This window comes from Haemorhous mexicanus, chromosome 4 (genome assembly GCF_027477595.1).
Source record: "Haemorhous mexicanus isolate bHaeMex1 chromosome 4, bHaeMex1.pri, whole genome shotgun sequence".
In the NCBI taxonomy this organism is placed as follows: Eukaryota; Metazoa; Chordata; class Aves; order Passeriformes; family Fringillidae; genus Haemorhous; species Haemorhous mexicanus.
The window spans coordinates 24,706,283-24,732,922 of record NC_082344.1 but is presented as its reverse complement, the minus strand read 5'-3'; the positions used below and the strand labels follow the sequence as shown (position 1 = coordinate 24,732,922).

The 26,640-nt window shown below is 38.7% G+C and overlaps 1 protein-coding gene across 1 annotated transcript in view; it reads right to left on the bottom strand.

The window, feature by feature from the left end:
* Positions 1-26,640, bottom strand: part of GRID2 (glutamate ionotropic receptor delta type subunit 2) — a 681,202-nt gene that overhangs the window by 259,312 nt on the left and 395,250 nt on the right. Inside the window, exons 3-4 of the mRNA XM_059844122.1 lie at positions 25,687-25,971; positions 10,021-10,226 (exon numbers count right to left, since the gene is read on the bottom strand). Coding sequence (XP_059700105.1) covers positions 10,021-10,226; positions 25,687-25,971 — 491 coding nt within the window. The remainder of the gene's footprint in view (positions 1-10,020; positions 10,227-25,686; positions 25,972-26,640) is intronic.

Here is a 26,640-nt window from a genome sequence, read left to right as displayed (position 1 = left end):
ATTGACTGTGTTTTGGGGTTAGAAATGTTCAACACGGAATTTTCACGGTAGCTACGAAATCAGTTCTATTTTCTGGAAACCAAGGTAAATTAATGCAATGACTATACCTCTGTCTCCTGGTGAGAAGGAAGGAGGCAGAACAGTCCTGCCAATCAGGCAGCATCACCTTGGAGAAAGGATTGGATTAGGAATAGTTTTGTCAGATCTTATCTCCACTATAAGCTAATCCTCTCTAGCTGTCATTTCATTTCAAAGAGACACTCATCCCATGGCAATCAATTGCATATTAGTTTTGCAGATGTTCAGAGTGGGCTTTTTATAATGCAAGAATCAGCCACCCTCAGTTATGTAGAAAATACACACTTTAAAACACTGTCTGTCTCCACCAATGTGTGTGTAATAGCTTTGTTGCATTAATGGGCTCACTTGCTTTCTTTTTTATAAAATTTATTTACTCTGTTTGGCTGGCTGAAGCAATTTACTCTCCTTGGGAAGACATTTGTCTCTCAAGAGGAACACAACAGAGATGTTTATAGTGAGGCTATAAAAGCAGGGAGGAAGGATAAGCAGTAACCAAGACTATCACATCCAATTAAAATCCCTGGTATGACAACAGGAGTATATAATTAAGTATAATAGCAATTTAAGAAAGCAGAACAAAGAATAGCCAACACAAATTGAATAAGAAAATAATTATTACATCTTTGAAGATCATGGGAGGTCAGCCCCTCAGTTATTTGTTTTAGTCCAGAAACAGCATACCCAGCAAGATCCCAAAGAAGAGGATGTCAATTACTGAGTCTTTGAAAGCCATGTAGAGAAACAGAAAGCAATTATAGGAGAGCATAACCAAACAGTTGTTTGCACAACAGCAAATATTATGAGATTCTCATAAAGTACATAATACATCTTCTACTCAGTACTTAATCACTAAAGCTCCCCTTCTTTTCTCTCAAACACACTAGCAGTTTAACTATTGCTTTCAATACAAAATACTGGTCAGAGCTTACATACAGTGTGGGGTTCCTTTCTTATTGTGTTCCAAAAAATTTTATATAACTGCCCAAATTCTGATGGCATAAATATTTGCACTGACAACAAGGAACAGATCAATTATAGTCATATAGTCCTGCATACACCTCTATAACAAATGTGAGTATGTACACCTCTGTAAAAAATGTATGTTTTATCAGCAAAGTTTTGTTTTTATAGAAAAAACAATACACTACAACTTTTGTTGTTGTCACTAGAGAGGTAGGTCTGGTATGTATCTCACAACTGTGCTACAGTGTGACACAGGATGGAATGGGAATATCTATCTGTAATACAGGCCACATCACCAAACACCATACAGCCAGAATGAAGAAAATACTGAAAGAATTAAAATGCAGACACAAGGTGTGACTTATGCTGTAAATCTCACAAGTGCTCTGGTACATATTGGCCTTGCACACACACTTCAGTGAGTGTCTCCTTAAGCCACCAATACCACATTGAGGGTGTAAAAGCCCAGAGAACCATGGTACAATTCACAAGATACACTGGTATCACCAGACTTGTGACATCAGTCAGGCCTGACTTTTCACATGTGAGGCATGGCTGACTGAAGGATAAATATATCCATATGCTGCTCCTCCTCAGCTGCTGCTATCAGCAGCCTTAATCAAAAGCAAAACCAACTTTCACAGCCAACACAAATGTGCCAGCTGAGCTCCAGGCTACTGATACTGAGCCTTACCTCTCAGAAACAGAAAGGCACAGCCTTAGTTCTAGACTCCATATCAGTGCAAAGGACCTGCAGACAGCCCCCAGCTCCTGCTCTTCTAAGTGTAGACCCTCTGTGTTCGGATAGATTTCCCAAACTGGTTTTGCTTCGTTTTAGATACCAAAATAGCCTTGGCTGCAGCAAGCACTGCATTCTGTCCTGATAACCCCAACAGTACAGTGCAAAACTCAATTTTACTATGCCTGAAAACACACAAACAGAAAGGATTGCTTCAGGTTGCAGTTTCATTATGATGCAAATGATACAAATCCCTTTGAAGCTGACTTATTTTATCACTGAGACTTTTCTTTTTCATTGTTTTGTAAGTAAAATGTTTTATCCTTGAACTTTCACCTTATGGTAAGCAAGTGCATATAAAATCTAAGCCAATGTCACTCTATTGATAAAAAAACCCAGTCATTTTCTCATCCAGTCATTCAGCCATCAGCTGGATGCCACATATTCAAGGATGCAAGAGCATAAAATAGCAAGGAATTGGACTACATCATAAATCAGGAATTTGCTCAGATTTTCACTGAAATGTAAAATCTAAAATGTAAAATCTAAAATCCAAGATCCCTTCTTGCAGGTTAAAAAAAGTCAGGGAGGCCACTTAAAGGGTGGTTTAAGTGGTGTGACATTCTGAACATATTTTTTGAACTTCCCTTTACTAGAGATTTCTAAGATCCTACAAAATAAAAAAAAAAAAAATCCTTTAAGCCTGTATTTCAATTTGCAGCTATGAATTCTGGGCTTCATGCTAGACAAAGAAGGAAAAAAATATATACATTTTTCAACATTGTAATTAACAACAACAACAAATTTCAGTGGAGTACACTGAATAGGATTTATTCGATTGCAAGCAATGGTAGAGAATGGACTCAAAAAAGGCAAATATGCTCTCCAGGATACTGCAGGCCTAAAAGCTCAAACTCTAAGGTGAGAAAGATGACCCCAAAGATGAGAGCACTCAGCTTACTTACAAGGGAAAAAACAGGAGCAAACAGTCACTGACTGAAAAATCTGATTTTGGCCTCTGAAGGCCATCACTTCTAGATAAAATCCAATCAACATACACACTCCTGGTAAAATTATAGGAAAAGGAGACCAAAATAGCAGTAGGTTCATATGTCTGCTGCTGATTCTTCACTTTCCTTCTAAAAGGGAACTGCCTGAAATACTCTTGCCTTTAGAGACTTCAGACTTGTGTTTTATGTAAATAGGATGGTTTAAAAATTCCAAGTGATCCTGAACAAACTTGGACAAAGACAAAACTGAAAATCTCTGAAGCAAATCATGCTGCATATCTAAGGCATTATAAGCATCATGCATCAGTAAATGCGATAAAGAATTACTCTTTTCATTAGCTTATGGGAAAATACCAACCAGCTATCACATTGTGATACTGGTACTTACACATGGCACAAACCATCAAGTCACTCCTCAGCCTAACTGGAAATCCAGCAGGCTTCCCATGAAACCTGGCTATTTTTCCAGTCCATCATTGGACCAGTTCAACTGCCAAATTCAACTGAGCAAATCCTTGCTCATCCAAACTCCGTTTTACTTTGACAAGAAGAAACTGTTTGGGTAGTAGAGTTAATTTGAAAACATAAAACAGTGTGTGGGTTTTAGGTGGCAGATGAATACGCTTTTATCGTTGCAGAAAATGTTTGCATGTACACAAAGGAATGTTACTTTTTAGCTCATATACACTGTACACAGGTATGGAGACACACACACAGCAGAAGAAAATCCTTCTCTGGATTTCCTAAATCCAAATCTGATGCCTGCTTGTAAACATATTTGCCGCCTGTGGCACACACACCAAGGCAAGCCAAAATTTTTGGATTTCAGTAAAGATTTCAGTGCTGTCTCTCCCAGTATCCTTCTGCATAAAATGTCTAGCCCACAGCTGGATAAACACATGGTGTGTTGGGTGAGCAGCTGGCTCACTGGTCAGGCACAAGGGTCACAGTGAATGGGGTGACATCAGACTGGTGACTGTCACCGGGGCGCTATGCAGGGCTCCATCTCAGGCCGTGGACTCTTCCACATCTTCAGGAATGACTTGGATGTAGCACTGGAAGGGATACTAGGTAAGTTAGCAGGTAACGCAAGGAGATGTCCCTCGAAGGCAGAGAGGCCCTGCAGAGAGACCTTGATGAATCAGAGGACTGGGCAATAACCAAATATGTGAACCTCAACAAGGGAAAGTGCCAGATTCTGCACCTGGGGATGGGGCAACCCTGGATCTACGGACAGACTGGGGAATGAGAGGCTGGAAGGCAGTGCCATGGAAAGGGACCTGAGGGTTGAACATGGGCCAGCAGTGCCCTGGCAGCCAGGAGGGCCAGCCTTTTCCGGGGGTCATCAGGCAGAGCATCGGCAAGCCGGGCAAGGGAAAAATAGAAGAACATGTTAAGCTATTAGAGAGCATCCAAAGGAGGGCTGTGAAGGTCATGAAGAGCCTTGAGAAGAAGCCATATGGGAAGAGACTGAGGTGATATGGCCTGTTCAGTCTGGAGGAGACTGAGAGGAGATCGCACTGCAGTCTACAGCTTCCTCATGGGGGGAACAGGAGACGAAGGCACTGATCTCTTCTCTGTGGTTACCAGTGACAGAACCCAAGGGAATGGCCTGAAGTTGTGTCAGGGGAGGTTTAGGTTGGATATCAGGAAAGGGTTCTTCACCCTGGTTGAGCACTGGCACAGGCTCACCAGGGAAATGGTCATGGCACCAGCCCGACAGAGATGAAGAAGCATTTAGACAACATGCTCAGGCACATGGTCTGACTTGGTGAGTCCCATGCAGGCCCAGAAGTTGGATTTGATGACCTCTGTGGGTCCCTCCACACTCAACAGATTATGAGAATTTTGTGAACTCGATACTTGTCCGGAGTCTTCTACCTCTCCCTGCTATGTGTCTTTTCTCTCCATACCTGAACAAAAATCATCTTCATCTGCTCCCACTGGAAACATCTGAATTTTTACTGCAGATTTCAGTGGAAGTAGCACACAAGTGCATCAGATCCTTAACTCCTATTTTCAGCTTCATTCACTTTACCACATATCTATATATCATGCTTTTGACTAAAGACAGAATCATGTTGCTTATTAATAAAAAAAGGAACAGAAAAACAAACAGCTAATTTCTGTCCTAGTCTTCATTAGAATACATGTAAAATAAAAAACCATCATGAAATAAGATTTTTTTAAAAAGGGGAAAAAAGAAAAAAAAAAAGAAAATACTAATTTGCCATGAGCTTTGGACACACAAAGGCTGAATGAACCTTTTGGAACAGTTGAATAAATTTTCCTAATTCTCAGTAAATAAGCTGATTAAAGAAATAAACCTGATTTGAGCACTATGTAACACTAAAGCAAATCCCTGTTTTAGATCTCAAAGATTCACAATTTGCTTCATGATTAGATCTAATATCTGGTGAAACAACAACTATGTCACTACATGAAAAACCCCTGTATTTTTTCAAATAATTACATTTAAAATTAACTGTTATTTTCAACAGAGAGACAACAATCAAATATAATAAAAATCAGGGCTTTTGCTATCAGGAATAATCTCGTTCCACAGAATAAATGTTACTTCTCATTCTATTCACAGTAACGATGAGTAAAAGCATGTCGAAAGTTCAATTACATGAGGCAATTTAAATTACATTTGCTCTTTAAACAGTCTTTTCTTTTTTTTTTCACTTGCCCACAACATGGCAAGAACTCCTCAGTACTTAATTTATAGGCTTAATTCTATTTTCCATGTATATTTTACCATTTCATTTATAGAGTTCTTTTATTCATGAAAGTAGCAGTGTAGCTTCTTTTCATCCAAGGTAATCTTACTTTAATACTGTCCCACATTAGCCTGGGATAGAAAAAAGGAAATTTATTTTCAAAATCATGAGTAGTAGATTACACTAATGCCGAAAGCTACATGATTTTAATTTTCTTTGAAAAGAAATATAAACAAACAAAACAGTACCTATAGAAGTTAGTGCAATAAATGTAATACATACACACACAGGCCAACATACAGGACTTATTTGCTGCAACTCAAAGATTTGGCAGCACCTATTTTTGTTGAATACACCTTTTCAATAATTATAACCCAGTTCTGTCATGCAGATGGGTTTAACTTTTAATAGATGTTTAACAGTAAACATTTCTAATATCTCCAGCATGCCTGAAGTCTGCATATGATGGGGTTCATTGGGCTGCAAGTGGAACCTTGGCAATAATAAGTAGGAAATATTTTCATTTACACAAACCATGCAGCACAGAGTGAGTTGAGGAGTACTCTCCAACCTGGGAAGTGTCAATGCTCACTGCATTGATGGCTTGAGGTTGTCAAGCCTCAAAGAGCTTTGTTGGCTTATACACATTGTCAGTGCTCTGAAGATCTTCCTAGGAAAAGTGCTGAATCTTGCTGGCACAGCCAAAAAACGTTCTCACCTCTCTTTGTAAGAGGCCACTAACCCCTGCAACAGAAGCACAAGAAGGGACTCTGCAAGGGGCAGGAAGCCAGACAATCACATCGGCTGAGGTTGCTGGGCTGGTAACCCCTCCTCTGAGGGGAGGCTGGAGGCAGCAGTTTCTTCAGCACCTAGACCAAGGCCTTCCAGAAGTTGCCTGTCAAAACTCCATCAAAATCCCTGGCTGATGCTAGGGCTCTTTCACACATGGCTTACTGGATTTTCAATGTGTGAAGTTTTTCTCTATAAAGAAATGAATGAATTAGCTGCATTGTCCCTTCTTTGTAGTCCTGCTATGAGCTCCTGAAGTCACAAGACAGAACACATTCACATTTCTGCACTCAAGTGATAAGATAGCTTCCTTAGCTAAAGAGAAAAAAAAACTGAAAGCAGAGTTGTACTGACAGCATTTTGGCTCAGTGGAGGACATCTGTCCAAAGTATTGCTTCCCAAAGTCTTGATTCTCAAACTTGCTTTGTTATCCCCAGAACCTTTCTTGGCCTGATCCTGCTCCTACCCAGTCTCCTCAAACTTGGCTTTTGAAGCCCTTGATTTTTGTTGTCGTGCCGAGCTGGCAAAGACATCTAATTTAAGGACATCTTATTTTTCCCTTACATGGCTTTTCCTATCCCTCATATTCATCCCAAATCAGAAGAACATGAGTAAATAAAATCCCCACCCCAAAACATAAGGCAAAAAACTGACACACAGTTCAGATCCATCACCGGTGCTATCAGATAGCACAGCAAATTTTGTGGAAGTCAGAAGTATATTTTGTAATCATGAAAGTTTCAGTGGGAAAATTTTGCTTCACCTGTGGGACCTGGGCAGATACTTGAGAGTAGAAAAAAACTGCATCAGAAAAAAAAAACCTGAACAAGTCACCAGCATATTTCTGGCAAAGTACTCTTCCAGACGCCGCCACAAACTCATCTGTGGAGAGGCGTCAGTCTCTGATAGCTCCATACCTCTGCACTCCTTAGCCCCAGTGAATTCCACTCTTCCAGAAGAATTTTTTTCCCTCTGCCCCTCCATCTCCAGCTCAAAGCAACCAAGGATATTTGGGAGTCTGGCTGGCCCCTCCCTCTCACTTCACATTAATCCTTTAGCCAGAAAGGAGAAATGCTGTGATACTTGCTCCCAGAGCTTCATGCCTTTCCATTCTGCACGGAGGGCAAATTTATACATAGTGTTTAAAGAGAAGGCAGGCTTTTATTTCCACAGCCAGAGAAGTGTATCTACCTCTTAATCTCCATTTTATTAAGAGTATAAGTACAGGTTTCTTCTCTGCAAGCTCTAGAGATAGAAGAGATGGAGAGAAAGAAGCACCTAACATAAAAAGCAATACTGCTTTAAAAAAAAAAAATTCAAACACAGAATTTCAAAGAGTCTGAACAAAGATAAATTCTACACAAGCAAACTCCAGTTTACAGACTGCTTATTTACACAGGCCAGTGTCTGACTATTTACTCTGTAATAGTTGTTACTTGCATAGTAATCAAGACCACGCTTACTACAGCTGTTGCAGAGTGAATGAACCCTCTTCTCAGCTAAACAATGACAGGGTTCAGCCACAGCAGTCATCTCAGAAGGGACCAAGCAGCAGAGATTATCTGAGGTCTGGGGAGAGAAGCAGACAGCTGAATCCAGTGAGGCAGCCAAAAGCTTCTACTGGGCAGAAAAAGCCCAAGGGTTTTTCTGCATACAGTTTTTTCTTATTATAATCATAAGGTTTACATGCTACATCCACTAGGTTACGCTGAATTTCCCAGCTAAACTGATCATGCACAAGGCACGGGTTTTGGAATCAGCACGATCATTAAATTGTTGAGGAATACCTCTGCCCATTGGCAGCCCATAGAGCTTTATAATTTCTTTTCCCCTATAGTACAGCTGCTGGTTTGACTCAAAATAACAGTTTTTAATATCCACTGGAAAAGCAACCCCTACAAACTTCTTGTGCAAAGACTTTGTGTTGGAGCTCACCTGTTTAGTTCATTTCCTGTCACTAACATAAATAAGCTATGGCAATAATCACATTTCTATTTGAGTAACTCTTCTTATTAAGAGGTTCCTGCTATATATCTACCAGTCACATATACGCCAAATAAATGCTGCTGTCCTGGAAAAAACTTGCAATATGGAGCTGATGTGAGAATCTTTCTTTGAACCATAGTTGCAGAAGAAGATATTGACCTTCCCTGGCACACTTACAGACTCCAGAAAAGGAGAAACATTGGAATTCTTTTGTTTTTCAGGATTTTTTGGTGTTTCGTATAGGAATTATTTGGAGGGAGGGGGATTGAGGATTTGGTTTAGTTGTTTTTTTTACTGGTCTTTTGATTTTTGGAGTCTTGAGCGGCCAGTGCCAAAGTAAGAACTCTGAAGTAAATTGTTTACTTTCTTGGCAACACCTTCAAAAGATGACAATGACTTTGTTACTATGCCCAAGTATGTAAAAAAAATTAAGAGATGAAAAGTATCTTTTTTTAAAGAGTGTTTCTCTGTAAGAACAATGCAGGAATTTTGTTTTCTGAGTTATGGTAGTTCGAGCCCCCAACCGTTCTTCTTTCAAGTTGCAATGTGAAACATCTCATAATGCATCTTACCAAAAAATAAAACACTTGTGGCATGGGTGATGAAAACACTGCAGAACAACCTAAATATGCCCCAAAATTGTTTAAACCTTATGAAGCACTACACACATTTAAACAGAGCAGCAGACCCTCATTCCTCAGAATTAGCAAGCTTCAAGTATGTAACAAGGACAGTGAAACACCCAGCCAAAACAAACCAAGGGCAAACAAAATTTTGGAAAAGAAACCAAGAAAGCCAACTTCTAGCTAATGTTTCTAAAATGCATTCACTTGAGACTGGATACACAGTACTTTTTATATAAAAATAGGTTTTAAGCTTGAATTTATCAAGACCAAGGTAATAGCAAAGTATAGAAAAAAGTAATGCAAGTTAGAAACAGATCCAAAGAGAAATTATTGAAGAGAGAAAGTGAATTTCTATGGAACAAAACAGAGATTTTAAAGCTTTGGCTGGTGATGAAGAATATACATGCATGCAAAACCACTTTTGAAACAGCACAGTGCCATGTAAAAAAAAGCAGGCCACTCATTTGAAAACATTGCACAACTTATAGTTGTACAAAAAATGCAATGTGCAGGTCTTCTGTCTCTAAATCCCTAAGAACTTTTGAAAATCTGGTCCATATTACTTGAAACCATGACTTTAGATTATCATCTCAAATTCTTCATGCAAATCAAATCTTCCATATATTCCACTACTGCTCAGTACCATTCAGTGGCACAAAAGAGAATATTATCAACATCATTTTATGTAAAATAATAGAATTTTGATTAGAAAAAGACATTTTATCCACAAATACATATCACTTATCTAAATACTAAAACTTTCAGTTGTAAATATTTCAGTAGTCACAATGGCAATACAATACCCTTGAGGTTCAAACAGAAGCCTGAGGGGTAATTCTTCTGCATATTTCCTAAAAGCGTTTGCTCATGCAGGATGAGGTTTTATTTGTTCTCTCTTTTAATGTACATGCACATTTAGGAACAAGAATAAACACCCTTGCATGCTGATATTTGAATAGAGAATATTCAAAATTTTACTTGGGGGGGCTTACCTGGGTTTATTTTTATTACCATTAAGAAGTCAAATAAACTAAATTTTTTTGACAGGCTGCTGTGGTCTTGGTCAGCAAAACAAGAAGCTATCCTGTCATTAAAATACATACCTCTGTCAGGAATGATTTGGCTGTGGAAGGGTTCATGATGAGAATGGCCCGTCTCAGGGTATCCCGGTAGCGGTTCAGTTCTTCGATTCTCATAGAGGCAAAGAGCCCCGTGATCATTTTATTGATGTTGTTTTCTACTTTCTGCAATGCTACATCCATGCCCTGCTGAGATACTTTGTCTAAAAATTCTTGTATTCCACGGATATCTAGAAAAAGCAGAAGGCAAACAAGATGTTAATTGGTAAGTGGAAAAAGAGACACAAGTAACTGTTCAATTTATCTCACAGAAACTTTGTCAGGTAGATCCCTACAGGCTTTCCCTTAATATTCATTAAACCTCTTCCTGAGCTATGCTCATTACATTTCTTAAAGTACTAAGACAGGAGAAAGAATGGGCACACAACAGCCCATTTGAAAACAAATCTACAAATACTTTTGGAAATTTTCCTAATTTGGCCATTCAACCATCACACTTGGTTCTAATCTTTCTTAAAGGACTTTTACACTAAAATCCATATAGGACAATGAGACCATGGTGACCATCATCCAAAATTCTTCCTTCAGGCAAGGGTTGTTGGAGGACAACTGATGATAAGAAAGGCAGGATGTTTTCTTTTGTGAAACTCAAAACTACACTATCCATACTATGTAGCTTGATGTTTCTAAGTGAAGCTTGTGAAGTTCACTCATAAAAAAGTCTGAATGTTGTTCTAAATTCACAACTATTTATTTTCTTCAAAAACAAAACAAAAGCCACATATACAGTTTTTGCAATGATACTGCCTGGTCTCAGCTCATACAACTGGCTGAGTTTAGTAAATTTTCCCCAGCAAACTGCTCCTGTAGAGCTTTCTGGCTCACTCTGGGTAAATCCTTCTTTAAGAATGACTTAGAAAGGAAGATTTGACCAGCAAAATGCTGACTGAGTTTACTACCTGGCCTGTAATATATTTATAGTCTACCAAACTGAAATGTCTGGGTACTCTTCACATTGTTATACTGCCTCTAGCTGGCCCAAGCCTTTGGAAGGGCTTTTTCCAGCACTGTTCCACAAGCATGCTTGACTTTTTCTTTCCTGTTGCTCTTTTGAATGGTTTTACCTAAAACTCCAAAGTTTAGGCTTAATAATGAAAATCATTCAATGACTTCACAAGTCAGATCAGGGCCTTATGGACCTGAGGAAAGTCCCTTCAGCCTCACTGAGTCCTCACTGCCTCACCCCTAGTCACCACTGCAGACTCTCAATCTGTTTTCAGGAGCTAAGCCAGCAGTTGCCTAAGGTGACTCTCCCCTCCTGCAGTCGCTCTGACCTGCTGTCCCAGAGGACACCCAGCAGGACATCCTTCCTTCCCTCCTGGCGTGCAAGCCTCCCACACACCCAACTGCTCTGTTAGGGGAGAAAGAAACTGCCCTAGAGTCAACACAACAGACACTAGCTGAAACACACACTATGGGAAAGGGGAAAGAGAAAAAGAAAGGACATCAGCAACCCAGTTCTTCAAAAAACTAAAGGTTCCTCAGGTTTAGGAGGGCATTTGTGGTTAAAATACACCAGAAAATATTTCTCCCATTAGAATACTCAAGGTGGTCTCCCCCAGATGCAGCCTCTGAGGGAATTCCTCAGATTTCCTCAAAGTTCCTTCTTTGCTTGTCCCAATTAGTTTGCAGGGGAATGGTCAGACCTGAAGTTAGAGGCTTCTTATGCATCTGCGTGAGACATCTTATAGTTGAGAAAGCTTCCAATTAGACTTTCACAACAGCTTGGCTACTCAGATCTTTTGTCCTGACCTAAAGACTTCCCCTGCTCCCTGCCCTTGGGGGGTGCCACAAACAGCAGTATTAGGAGAACAAAGTTCAGTCTGCACAGGAGAAAAAATGCCCAGTCTGCATCACTAGCAGAGATCAACTGACTAGAGAATATGGTGCTGTCCTCCTCCAGTACCAATTTACTGAGATGCTTCAAATTATGAAGAAATAGCCATGCAATAGCTTATAATCAAACAGTACACAAGAGTAATTCAACAGGGTTAGTCCTGGAAGTCCATCACTGTCACCAAGCTGAGTCTTCTGTCTAGAGATCCAAAATACCATGAACTGGAAAGAAATGGTATTTTAGGCATTTAGGCTATTTTAGAGAATCATCACCAAAACCTCACTCTCCAGACACTGCCAAAATATCAGTATTACTAAACACTTGTAGGATAGTTTAACCGTGAATTAAATGCATGCATGCCCTAAAAATAAAGTTCCATAAGAGAATCAGATACTAATTACAGCTTCTATTTAATATCTAAATCAGGAAAATTAGATTCAATCTAATCAGAGATGTTAGAAATTTTTGGCACTTTAAATACCAACAAGATTATTTGAAGTGCTACAAATATGTCTAGTTTTATGCAAATGATAAAATAAATTCTTTCTGCTTTAACCCCTTCATTCTAAAGTTCCTGAGGCTCACACACTCAGGATTACTCAGGATCCAGAGTAATTAAATCATATAATGGGTAAAACTGACTGTTTAAGTCAAAATCATTGAAGCACAAGGAGAACATGTAGATGGGATCTAAATATGCTGTCAAAATACTAGGAAGAAAAGTTACTTAGGCTATGAATTCCTTTGTAAAGACTTAAAAATCTGTCTCATAAATCCATATATTTTCTGGCACCAGAATAGGTGAGCAGGAACCTCCAAACAAAGTTTCATTGGTCCATTTTCAAAACAAGAACATAATTTCACTTGATGTGAGTTTATAAACACACTGGAGTTACTGACTGATATTCTGCATATTCTGCGTTGACCCAGAAGTCAGATTATAGGATCAAATGGCTTTCTTTGCCATGAAGACCTGCATATAAACAATGAAACAATTATATTGATTCTTCACTAAATGATGGGACAAAAGAGATCCAGTATTGTTCTCTGTCACCCTGATACTTTCTGAAAAATCCTCTTTGCCCAGGATTTTCTCCTGGGAAGCTCAGAGGCCTCAGAAAAGACTGAAAACAATAATTATCTGACTGCTTGGGAATGTGGTCTGGAGATTGTTTACCAGCAGGTGCATCTTTCATTGGTTCCATGTGAATTGTTTTAACCTAATGACTCTGTGAGTCAGCCACAAGCTTTCATTATCATTCTCGTTCAGCCTCTCTCTTTCTTTAGTATAGTTTTAGTATACAATTTCTTTCAGTATAATACAATATCATAAAACAATAAATCAGCCTTCTGAGAACAAGGAGTCAAATTCTCATCTCTCACCTTGTCCTGGGGACCTCACAACACCACAATTCTCTACATTTATTAGGTGACTGTGCCAACCATATTGCATCTGTGTGATATGCTATTAGGAAAACACCACCATTCCAATGGAAAATGTACCAAACCAGGATCCCTACTTCTTCTTTATTACTTCTGTCTTTGGCATTGGTACAATACAGAGACATGGGCAGGAAATAAACACAGACTCTGGTTATACCTCAGCTTACCCTTAGCAGAATGGAGGTATTGGTGGTGCTCACCTGCTGCTGTAATACAGCAGAAAGCACACAAAAACACCCTGCAATTTAAATGCTATTTAAATCATGATGGCACTTCCAATATTTCAGCAGTGAGTCACTAGCAGTGATCATATTCAAAGTGTGTGCCAAAGAACAGATGCTGCCACTGAATGGGCAGCATTATCTTTCCTGCGTGGATTGTCTGCAAGTGGCACATATCCACACCGAACTGTGGAATCATCTTTCTAATAGATAAACTCCTTCTGCAGAAAAATCTGGCAAGCAACCTGTGGCACAGATGGCTTTACTGAGGAGACACAAGACTGTTCATGTCTGGAACACAGGTGTTTCTTGCCCTGAATTTGCTAGCCAACCAACCTGTTGCCCAGCCAGAAGTAACATTTCTACTTTCTATTTAAATCAGATGAGTCACAGTCATTGCCAGAAGCTCAGTTTCCCCATTATCACCAGTATTAATTATCCTCCTTAGTGATCAAAGCCAAGGTTAGCATGCAGAGACAGATCAATGCTAAAGCCAAAGTTGCTACCTCCTCTCCCTGCTCAATGACACTATTATTTAGTATTGCATTTCCTCTTTTTTACTGAACTGCCATCACTTCCAGTCTACACACGTGTGCACAAGAACTGAGTACCCCTCTGTAGTCAGCATCACTTACAGGGTTAAACCAGGCTGGTAATTTAAAAGAAGCATTCCCAAAGAGTCTCCTTATAACCAAAACTGTTCTCAGTTTAAGAGGCTGTGATGTTGACTTGGAAATGCTTATACACAAAGCAAGCAAAATTTATCAAGGCCTCTGTTGGAAATGTCCTTCCTGGGCATATATAACCATATCACAAGGCAGAGGTCTACAGGAAGGTCTTAGAGGTTGCACTGGTGGTGCACAGCTGGTCTGGCAGTGGGCACACCAGCTCTGCAGGCACAGCTGAGGTGCACATGCAGAGCGCCCTGCAGAGGAGAGCTCAAGGCCCTGAGCTTCTGAAGTGCTGCAGACCTGGCTGATATATTCAATTGCAGGTACTCAGTGTAAGACTGCTCCAGCTGAGATCTGAATTCAGGGGACAGCTTCACCAAACTTGTCATTATTGTGTCAGCTACCATGTATTCTGACCTAAGAAAGAATTTAGGAAATGAAGCATAAACTCACACACCTTCTTCTCACCGTTATGACACTGGAGAAAGCACAATAAAAAATATGAGTATCTTAAATACAGAGCATGCTCAGGAAAAGGTCTCTTCACAGACTACAGGTCTAAATCTTCTTAAATGAGCAGCCTGGCAGGGGCACTCAGACCTCACCTAACATAAACCATAAGAACCATTTACTAGAAAAGGCACATGGTGTGACTAGTGGGGCTGTTCAGAGCAGGGCCAGGAGTGGGACTTCAATGAGCCTGTGGGTCCCTTCTAACTCAGAACATTGTATGATTCTTGCACAAGGCTTTGTTTCATCATGGAACCAGATCTCATCTCACTTTTTTGTTCTCTTTGGCCCCCTAAACTTCCCTTTGCCATCTCTGTTTTATACAAAAGGAGCAAGTCCCCTAATCCATTTTGGATAAAACCTAATAATCAGGGCATCCTAGAACAAAATAGGCTGGTTTTCAGGCATCTCATACAGGAATACCAGGATGCATATGCAGTGAAGATTTTATAACTTGAATAAAAGGAATGGCAAATATTAAATAACTCATAAGCTAAGTACCTCTTACACCCTTATTAAAAAGAAATATCTACAAGTAGGTGCAAAGTTCATACTTTTTTTTTTTTCAGTTCACACTATTATCAGGAGATGAGAAAGATGGCACTATTCCCTAATGGTAATAAATTAATCCATCCACCTGTATCATTGTCTTCCACCCAAATCACAAGGCACTCACTGTGCACTTTGGTTATCTCAAGCCTGGCTTACAGTCATTAGCTCATCCTCCCTCTGATGGCATTTCAGATGTGAGAACATCCTCCTCAGAGTATCTGGCTGATAAATACCAACTGATTCAGCTGTGGTGGTAAAGGTGAATGTGCCTGTCATAAATATTCACTGGCTGATTTGCACAAAAGACCATTTTATTTGTACAGATGATGAGAAAAGCTGCTGTATAACAAATAACACTGTTCAAATTCTTATCAAGAATAGCTTTACAATCTACTACAGTGATTTCCTTCTTCCACAACACTGGCTCACATGACAGCAACTATTAACTGTGGTAATGCACTGTACTCCAGGGAGGTGTGCAGCTTCAGCTGGACTCTGATGGTGCCCCTGCTCAGTGTAAAGACTTGTGCAGTGATTGCATTCCTGTGCACATGCTCATCTCTATTAACATGGTTAAGATCCAGAAAGAGGAAAACAACAGTTTAACTGGATGACTGAGCAACAGTCCTTCATTTTACTTTCACAGCAATGGGATTCCCTCTTGTTAATAATCTTACATGCAATTTTTTGTACCTCCAAATTAAAATTAATTATAAAAAAAAAATCATCCAAGCTCTTTCATATTATCACTTTGGAACTAAGAAGGACCAGTTACCTGAGCAATTTCAGCTGGATGATCTAACTTCTCCAACAGATATATTTTCTAACAGAGAACATTCTCTGACAGATATACTCTCTAACAGAGAACATAGCAGTAGTTCAAACTCATAATAAATAAATTCAAGCCCAAATGCTTAATTACATATAAAATCTCATATTATCAGAATTTCTGCAACTTAAGAAGTGGACATATAGCTTGGGAGAAACTGAATGTTTGTGAATGGCACAAATGACTGGGGTCTTTTCCCCCCTTATTTGCAATTTTCTGAAATTTTACACTTAAAAAGAAAACAAAAAATTGTCTCAAATTTTTTAGTATCACTGAACTGAGAAAAATGAAAAAATGCTTGTATACTTTTCTTTTTTTGAAGATATTTCCATTTCAAATTAAAATATAAGCAGGTGATTTCAATTTTTGCTGTTTGATGTGAACTATTTTAAGACCAGTGAAATGTCTCTATAATCCCTATTTTAAAGGTTCATTCAAATGTCATTTACATTAGTTACTTTTGTGTCACATTATGAGTTATTAGAAATTATCCTTTAAATAAGCAAAATCAATACAGATAGTCTTGAGCAGCTGAATCTGTGTTGAGGGAAAGATAAGAACAGTTGCACATTTCAAATCCTGCATGACTTCAGTTCTGAACCTACTGAGGGTTGACACAAGATGCTTCCTTTGAGTTTCTTTTTTCCTTTTTTTTTTTTGACTGGAAAGAAAGAGGAAAAAAGCAAAGAATAAAAAAGATAAATAGGAATGAAACTAGAACTAATCCTTCAGAGTATCTGCTGTTACTGTAACTTAAAAAATAGAAAGGAAGTCAGAATGTGATCACTCGTGAAGGCTGACATGGCAATTTATTCTATCCATGTACTTTTGACTATATAACCTGCTTTCTATTTCTTCATTCAATTCCCTTTTGATTACAGTTTGCATTAGAGATTTCCAAAAGGCTTCTATGGGTTGCCTTTGAGTGAAATAACCTCTTGCAAAGAAATTAATTTTCCCTGCCTAGTGCCTTCAAATCATGCCAAAGTTACAAAATTATGTGTAAATCCTGTTCGACAGGACTTTATATTTCTGAGTAGATAAAAGTCTTTATTAAATAGCAACTATATATATGTATTTTTTTTTATGTAAGTCTGTCTGTACAATTCACCAGCTCTCCCTATACGTCACTGCTACTGCCTGTTGGTTCTCATAAGCATGAAGAACTGTGCATCCCCTTCCAGGGAGATGGAGTAAAGAATAACAAAGAGAATGTCCTTGCAGGGAATAATTTGGGAACATTTGAGAGGCTGAGAAAGCCAGGGCTCAACCTGCAGAAGAGAAGTTTGTGGGAAGATCTATAACAAGCTTCCAGTACCTGAGGGGTGAGGGGGGGGGCTACAGAAAGGGATTCTGCCCCAGGAGCTATAGTGATAGGAGAAGGAGTAATGAGTTCAAAAGGAAAGAGGGATGATTGGGATTAGATCTTAGAAGAAATCCATGACTGTGAAGGTGGTAAGGCACTGCCACAGGTAGCCCACAGCTGTGGATGTCCCATCCCTGGAGGAGTTCAAGGTCAGGTTGGATGAGGCTCTGAGAAACCTGGTTTAGTGGAGGTGTCCCTGCCCATGGCAGGGCATTGGAACCAAATGGTTCTTAAGGCCCCTTCCAACCCAAGCCATTCCATGAGGTGTGGAATAAGCTTCCTTAAGACAAACTGTTCCCTGACTCTGCATCAATCTCTTCCCAAAGAACACTGCCAGTTGATTAAAAGCTTACAGTATAGAAAGAGGAATATTTTATGAGTGAACTGGTGCTGTGAAGAACATAACCTATGAAAGTGAAGCTGATAAATTAAGATTTAGGAATACTGCTAAAAATGCTTTCTAGCTCTTTCCTGTCTCTCAGCTTCCTCTTTTTCTTGACTGGTTAAAACTCTCAGAGACAAGTTTTCTTTTCAGTTTATGATATTAATAAATGTTATTGTGCCAAATTCATGGGTTTTTTTCCCAATGGTGATATAATTTCTTCAATTCAATGTGCAAAAATTACTTCTCTCAAAAGTTTCCTAATTTGATTACTGTTCATGTATTTAGCTGCCAAACCATAAACTTACAAGCTTAATTTTAATACTTCTGAGAAGAAAGAACAATGTCTTGAGAGTTGAAAAATACTTAGCACACAGTGGCAGATATCAGTACAAGCTTCAGGTATTCAATTATTGTTTAAATCGATCACTGTTCTTCTGATGCAGGCTGGATCTACAAAAGCCATCTTGTACCTCTGCAAAACTTCAAAACAACACCTCATTTACAGAGTTTTTCTACTGCACAGGTATTGGGAGAACACCCAGAGTTTTATTCTGGCCCCAGCTTGCTAACACAGGACGGGACTGTCAGGCAAAACCTTTGAAGGCTTTACCCATCCCCTCCCTAAGGCCTGCAACATGAGGGAGTGACAAACACTCCCTTATCTTCTGATATATTCCCTTCTAGTTCCTGCAATACGTTCCTCCAAGTGTTCTGTGGCTGAAAAGCAGAAGCATGCCCACTTTTCCACAAGAGAAACTTTACAGAATAATTCAGAAGTTGAATCATTTTAGGGTCGCCCAGATGATTTACTCAAATTTCAGTGGTAAAGTCAATCTGCAAATGCAAGTTGTGACAGAAGTTCTCACCTGACACACTAAAGTTACACAGATGAAAATTAATGCTCCTTTCCTTATCTGAATGACGTAATAAATACTAATGGAAAAAAAAAAAGGTTCAGTAATAAGCTTGAATTAATTACATGTTTATTGAGGCACAGTGAAGCAAATGAGTACGGGAAGCTGGCAAAGAGCCAGATGAGTAATAAACAGTTTTAAGACTGTCTGGAGACAGACTTGAGAATATTATAGTCATCAAGCAGCTGAAAACAGCCTCAGGGTAATTATAAGCATTTGCAATCGATTAAAGAGAGCATGATTCTTTTATGAGTCTTTATTAAACTTGCATTAAAACTTAAAACTATTAGAAAATGTTATGGTTTCAAGCACATCTATGTCAGTGGTCATCACATCTATTTCTGGAAAACATATGTGCAGCAAAGTGCTCCACAGGATCGCTTATTTTAAACTAGTTTTAAAGGAAATGCTGGGAATTTGGGGCCCGTACACAGAGATGGGCATCACCTCAGAATATCACCCCTGCTAAAATGCGGGAGGCAGCCTTTCTGCAAGCTGCTCAGCCTTTCAGATTCTGGGTATAATCCCTGTTTTTCTGGGATCTTTCAAGAACAGCACTCCAATTCTATAGAATTACACTCAATTTATTTGAAAACCACTGCCTTTCTGGGGTAGGGATGGGGATAATGCTCTTTTATCTTCACAGTTTCACAGACTTGTTTACTTAGGCTGAACTCCTCAGTAATGCAAATGTCACTGCTCTCTCCTTCAGATTCTATTTTATTTTATCTCTTTCTCCAAAATCTTCTCTCAGACTGAGCTTGAGACACCTTCTACTGGCCAGGTAACTCACAACACTGCCTTCATCCTTTCCTTGTGCAGAAATAATCTGAAACCCCTGTATATGATAAAGGAGCAAGAAGGGAGATCCATGAAGAAGTTTTTCAAGACAGATGCCCACTAAAGTCTTTCTTACTGCTAACCTCCTCCCTTCTGCTCCACTCAAGTCTTGACAATTACTTCTTCAACCCCTGTATCCTATGGGAATGCCTCCCTCAGCCATACAGAGTAAATCCCCTTCATAGCCTTAACACTTGCTTTTTTTCTCTTCTTTACAAAAGTTAAAATTAAATTAACGCCTAAGGGAATGGCAAATATCTATTGCCAAATATTTGCAGTATTAGTTAGAAGGTCAAAAAACTGTAAGGAAAGATATCTTAGTAGTGGAATCAGCAAATATTTCATAGCTCTCCAGTGATGGCTGCATATCAAAAGGATGCTGGGATGAAATACACAAGGTCAGGCCAAAAACCGGCAAAGAAAAGTGAGGTTTTTATTAGGTTTTTATTTTATATTAAAAGAAAACAAAATAATTTTTTTCTTTTAATATAAAATACAGAAGGGTTTTTAAATGTTAATATCACCACAATAAAAGAATTGGAATGAAGATAAAATTAATTCTCCAGAAAAAGTCTTATTCCCTCAGCCTTTCAAGAGGAAGATTGCAGAATCTTTCTATCCACTTTAGCAGCAACAAAACATTAAAAATAAATGTTTCCAAACAGCTCGACTTTCTGTCTTTCATCTCAGAAATGCAGAGATACCTACACTGTAAATTGCACGAGATTCACAACTATGTTCTTGCAGGGATTGACTGGTTTCTTCATAAAGAATTTACTACTACAGAGAAGTATCTACATCTTTTTCCTGGAAAACACAGTGAGCTGTAAACTGCCTGAGAGTAAAACACGAATTGCAAAAGCTTGTCCCTTGTTGATACACCACAGAGATAAAACCCAACAGTGTGCTGGGATTGCAGCTCAGTCACTCTGCCCATATGGCCAGGGCTCTCACACTGTGGTCTCAAACGACTATTTCACTCCATGAAATGTGTCTGCCTTTCCATGTTGTGACTGGCCACTGTCACGGGCCAGTCTGTGGATCAGGTAGGATTTGCTATTTCAAACTGCATTTTGCTTGATTTGAACTTGAAACCATAAAGATTAATAACTTGGCAAACTTGCTCAAAATGTTTACAGATGGCAGTGGTTCTTTTTATAAATCCAAACCTGGCAAACTTCCAAAGGCAGAAGTTTTACATTTACAGTGTCCAATCTCAAAATGCCTTCACTGAAAGGGTGCTGATGCTCCTAAGGAGGAATTCAGACTAGAGGAGGAGCTTCCCAGTCTCTACATCTGCTTGTGAGGGGGAGATGTACAAACACCCTCTGCACAGTGATCCTACATGTTGAGCTGAGCAGTCAAGAATGAAGCGAGGAGGAGCTGATTTGGCTGCCTAAATGATTTGGCTTCTACATTCTGTGTGGATAGTAATTTTAATATCAGTTTGAGAAAGGCATCAGTCTACTGCATAATTCTGCTGCATTTCATGCCGCCTACTCTTTATCTCCACAAGAAGACTCGCTTTAACAGCCTTTGAAGAAGTGCAGAATTGTTCTTGAATGCTTTTAATAACCATGTATTAAATTTTCCTAAACAAAATCAGATTTCGTGTCCTGGACAGGCCCTAACTTGTATTACCAGAAGGAACAAAACACACTGACTACAAAGGGCCTGACAGCACTGGGATTTGCTCTAGATCATGGTCACAGAGGGCAAGGATTGGGGAAAAGACAACTTTCTTTGATTTTCAGGAGTTCATCTGAATTTATACGCTAAAGGTACAATTAGAGTAAATGAAATACAGCAAATATCACCTAAGCCTTCTCAGTTTAAGATGTTCTTTTTTCTCTCACATCCCCACTCATTAATTCTTACTGTATGTTGGCCTTACATTTGTTACTGGGGAGGCTCTACCACTTAGAAAAGACTATGGCTTTTCTGGAGTCTTTACTTAGCATAACAAAGTCGACAGTAGGAAAATAAGGTTTTTTTACAATTATCAAGGTGTCATTTGTTTTATCTTAAAACAGTCAGCCTATCTTCAAATTTCTTGGAAAAGAAATATAATTTGGAAACTTAGATGTCAATTATTTCAGAAATGCATTTCTACCTCACTTTTACAACATCCAGTTAGTTATGACTAAATGAATAAATTGCTTCTTTCGAAGACTTAACTTTCCTTATCAGTAAAGAACCTTTAAGTAGATTGAAGTTTCTAAGATTTTGATGTTAGTACAGTAGTGTTAAAACAGTAAAAATGAATATACTCATCTACTTACATTCAAAATAAGAATTTGAGATTTTAAAGTAGGATTACTATAGGGGAAATTATTCTAAAATCTGCATAAAACATTTCCATTATAGAAAATTCTCTGATAATGAAAAACAATCTATGATAGACTGCAAGATAAAATTCAAAAGCAATTGTATTGATAGGATTTAAAACCTTTGATTTTGATAAATTGACACATTAAGGTTTGCAGCTTCTATTAAATGTGCAAGGCAACTGGTTTAGTGTAGTATGGACTTTGGATAAGATCCTAATTTTACTGTAGGAATATTTGTTTTAAATATGAGAGGCCCATTTCCTTCCAGAGAGTGAAATTATTGCTGGAAATAATTTCAATAATACCACTAAAGTATTTTGTTTTAAATAATTAAATGACTAAACAAAATAATTTATTGGAAAGGAAAGTTGTGAAATTCTGATGGTTGCTGGAATCAGTTAGTCTATTAGTGCTTTCACATTTTCTAACTTAGAAAAATATGGCAACAATGAGGGGAAAAAAAAAAAAAGATGAACACCAGAATCTATATTCCCATTATTTGTCAAGTGTCATTTTCTTATATGGAGACACCACTTCATGTTATGATACACGCCTTGAGAAGGAATGATTGCTGCACATGAAAAAATATCACCAGGGCAAGAAATTGCTGCTTGCACAGGTGTCAGTTTTGCAGAGAGCTGTGGACAGCATATCAATAATCTCTTCCTAATATGAAATCAGTTCTAATGCAGGTATTGAACTCCCACTTACTTTAATGTTTTATACTAAATGTTCTATTCAAATGTCTAATAGTAACTGCTGCAAGCAGTTACACTCAGCGAAGCTTTTAGCAAGATTTTCATTTTAGGTCTGTATGAGCTGAGAAAATAAATAGGTCTCATTGCAGCAGAACTTCTCAGGGAAGCTGAGGTATGGGACTGGGATCTTCCAGAGGAAATTGCAACCACCCTTAGCTGCACTGATGCTGACCAAAGGGATGGATTATTCCTGGACCTCCACCCCATATCTGCATGCCCAGTCTTGACTTCTTTCTAAAACAGGCACAGAAGCTAATGGCCATGCTTCCTTCCTCACGGTCTTCTGGAGTTCTTGGGCCAACACTCTCTTTAAAAATTCCAACTGATGCTTGAATAGTTATATTTCACATCCAGAGACCCATCTGAAGAATGGCTTTCTCAAACATCACAGAATCATTAGAGTTGGATGAAATTTCAGGACATCATACTGTCCAACCTGCTGCTCAAAGCATGTTAAATACTGAATTGAGACTTATCCACCCTGTAATCCACTAAAAAGTGATTCCAGTTCCTCTTTTCATGCCATTAATTTCTTTGTCCCTCTCTCTGGGCTAGTTCTTCTTCCATCAATAGAGAATCCCGAAAGAGAAAATGCAAACTGCTAACATATGAGAATTTTTTTCAGATTATCAATAAAATAGCAGGAAAAAGGGGAAAGGTGACCTAATTTGTTAATATTTATAACCATCTGGCAAGTTTACTCTCTAGGGGCTACTAATCAAAAAATGTCATCATGTGTCTGTGAAAAACTGCTGTCATCGATCAAAACCTGGGTAAAAGGACTGTGAACAGGCAAATATCTGCTGCTTTTGAAACCTAATGGTGATTGATAATGGTTTCATCTGAAACAGGGTAGCAAAGAGGGGGGCATTCCAGTATGAGCAAGAAAAAGAAATGGAGAGCCAGTGATCAAAGGAAAGAATGAGAGGCCTCAGGTTAGATACGGTGATCTCAAAGTTCTGCTCTGTTTGTTATTAAAAATGGAGGGGGAAACCATCAATGAAATCAGTATCTTTATAAAATCTTTATAAAATTTTATAAAGAAACAGCAGGAAGCAAAAGAATACAGAAATAGCTTGCTGCCCTAGGATGGCTGTTGAAATCAAGGATTGAACTTGATGCAGTCTAAAGAAACATACCATTGCACAGCTGATAGCTCTACTCTGTGTCACAGGCTAATTTAAAAATCAGCTTACATTTAAAATAATTTTATCCATGGTATTAATTCCAAACTATGTACACACACCCCTCACCCCCCCAAAAAAAAAAACCACCTACCCTCCCAAAATGCCCAAGCCACACAAATTAGTAAGGGAACAGACTGTTCAGAATATACTAAATGCAGAATGCTCGTAGTTTTTCACACCTTGTCCTGATGTTTGGGATGGTGATCACTAACCAGAGTTAGATTACCAGCTTGTCTTGGTTAGTAAGGCATTACTTGTTGACTACTGAATTCAGAATGCCAGAGAGGCTGGTACAGAGACTAAATATTGGCCATCTGAGGATGATGTGTCACTGAATGAGCTATTGCTCTGAAACTAATTCCTTGCAGGCAGGCAGGCAGGCATCTGTGTTATATAAGTCACACCATTATGAAGTACTTACCCAGATATCAAGGACAAAATAGCATGGTGTCTGAACGGTATTTTTAAATTAAATAATGAAACTTGAATAATATAAACCCAGTATTTTCAAATATAATTATTCAAAGATATTAATTAAATAATTTGCTTGAGGCTTTTAAACTCAAAAATACATAAAAAAAAAAAAGATACCCCTTAAAAGTTCAGAGTTGTCTTCATAGGTGCCTGGCAGTTAAATACACAAACTCATAATTTCTGACCAAAAATACTCTGCTGTGAGATTTTAAGGATTTTTTGTTTATTTTTAGTTTTAGGGGTTTTTGTGTGTGTGTTCCTTATGCCATGGTGCTTTAAGGTGCTGCTTTGTTATAGAGAAGAATTCTCCTATTCATCACTTTCTAGTCCTCTAATTTAAGAATTTATTATGTAGGCAGGGAACAAAAATCAATACCACCTGACCTGAATGAACCAGATATTATGCACAGTAAATGGCTGAAGTGAGCATTTTTCTATAACTTAAAGATTAAACTTTGAACATAAGTTTTAAAATGCTCATCCAAGCCAGTCATGATTACTTATGAATATTGTATGCATCTGAAGAAAACAGGTTGGGTTGCAAAGCAATTTTTCACAGAAATAAAGATTGTTAAATTTGTTAGATAAGGCAGCCTACTGGAGAAATATTTCCAGTTCTCCTGTCAGCTGTAAAACATATTTGGGCCAAAATTGGCTGATTCACCAAGCTGGATGGTGCAGTCTTGTGACACTGCCATCTGTGTCACACTTACTCTATCACACAAAAAGCACCAATTCAGCACCTTTCAGGAACACTGAACGAACTCAAAACAGAGAGAATGTTGTCTTGTCCAAGCCCTCCTCCTCCTCAACTTCTTCACTCTCGAGAACTTCTTTCTACATGTTTTATATTTATGACTAGCACCTTGTTCTTGCCAAACCTCTGACCTACATTCACCATCCCTTCAGGTTCTGGCCAGAAAGTATATGCCAACAAACAGAAGAGATTCACCAGACAATAAACAAATTTACAGAATGCTAAGCTTACATGTTGCATCTTGAATTGTCATTTTCTGTTTCTACTATCCAAAAAACCAAGAGAGCTTGTTAAAAAGTTTTATGCTTTATAAACACGGGTAGAATAGAAAAACACAAGTTCTTAATTTATCAGCTAACTCTAACAAAGACATTATCAAATAAACATAAATGTTGATGGAATTTAGAAATAGATTTCTCTGAGGTGCTGTAAAATGGTGCCAGAACCATAAATGTTCATGAGGAAAACAATCTATCGGAAGACTAAAGCCATAATGTGACAATTTTCAACAGGATTATGGATTCGACAAAAACCACCCTGATAAATAAATACTTACCATAGTCATTATCGTAAAAAATAATGAATTTCTGCCAGGCATATTCTGTGACCACTCTCAAGATGACATCATTTAGGTAGACGGGGGGCCGCACGGAGAGCGTGTAGTCATCGTTGCGGTTGCTCCTGGTGAGCCCGCAGCCGCTCCTCGGCGTTCCTGCCGTGGAGCGCTGGATGAAGAGGTGAGGGATGTGCATGGCATCGGCCAGAGACTGCAGGGATCCTGCTGATGTGCAGCCAATGGAGCTGACCAGGGCCAGGATGCCTTGGTTCATCAGGTCACAGGCTGTGAGAAAACACAGAGATATCGGGAGTGAGAGTGGTTCAGTGCACATGGTTTGGTTCGGTTTTGCTGGCGAAATACACTGGGAGCTGAAACACATCAGGTCCAGTCAAGGAAAATATGGGTACATTTTTCATATTGAGCAATCCAGATGTAGAATTCATCAAAATCACAAAGCTAGTCTATTCACTTTGAGGTGTCTTGTGGTCTAAACTGCAAGACTGTCCTATCCACACTACCCAGAAATGAATTTTCCCTTAGAAATGAGACCCATAATTTGATCTTCTCAAAAACAGTAAAAACTGATTTTGGCTATGGAATTAACATGACCGCCCAAGGAGATAAGCGCTCTTCAAAGTCTAGCACAACAGCTGCATGAATAATAGTATCCTTGCATTATACAGGGAAAACTTGAAATAACAGCTCAGGCTTGCTGTCAACTTTTGAAGACAACTGAATAGCATTATGTGCATCACCTTGTCCAAGGAAAAAAAAAGTTTCTTCTGGGATGTAAGAGGTATATGTATATATGGTGTATATATCTCACAAACTTTTCTTTTTATTTAGAAGACAAACAACCTTCCCCTCTCCCCCAAGCTAGTCTTATAAATAACAAAATGCTTTCAAAATTCAGTGAACAGTTTCTATACATTTACTTTCCTCACCTCTTTA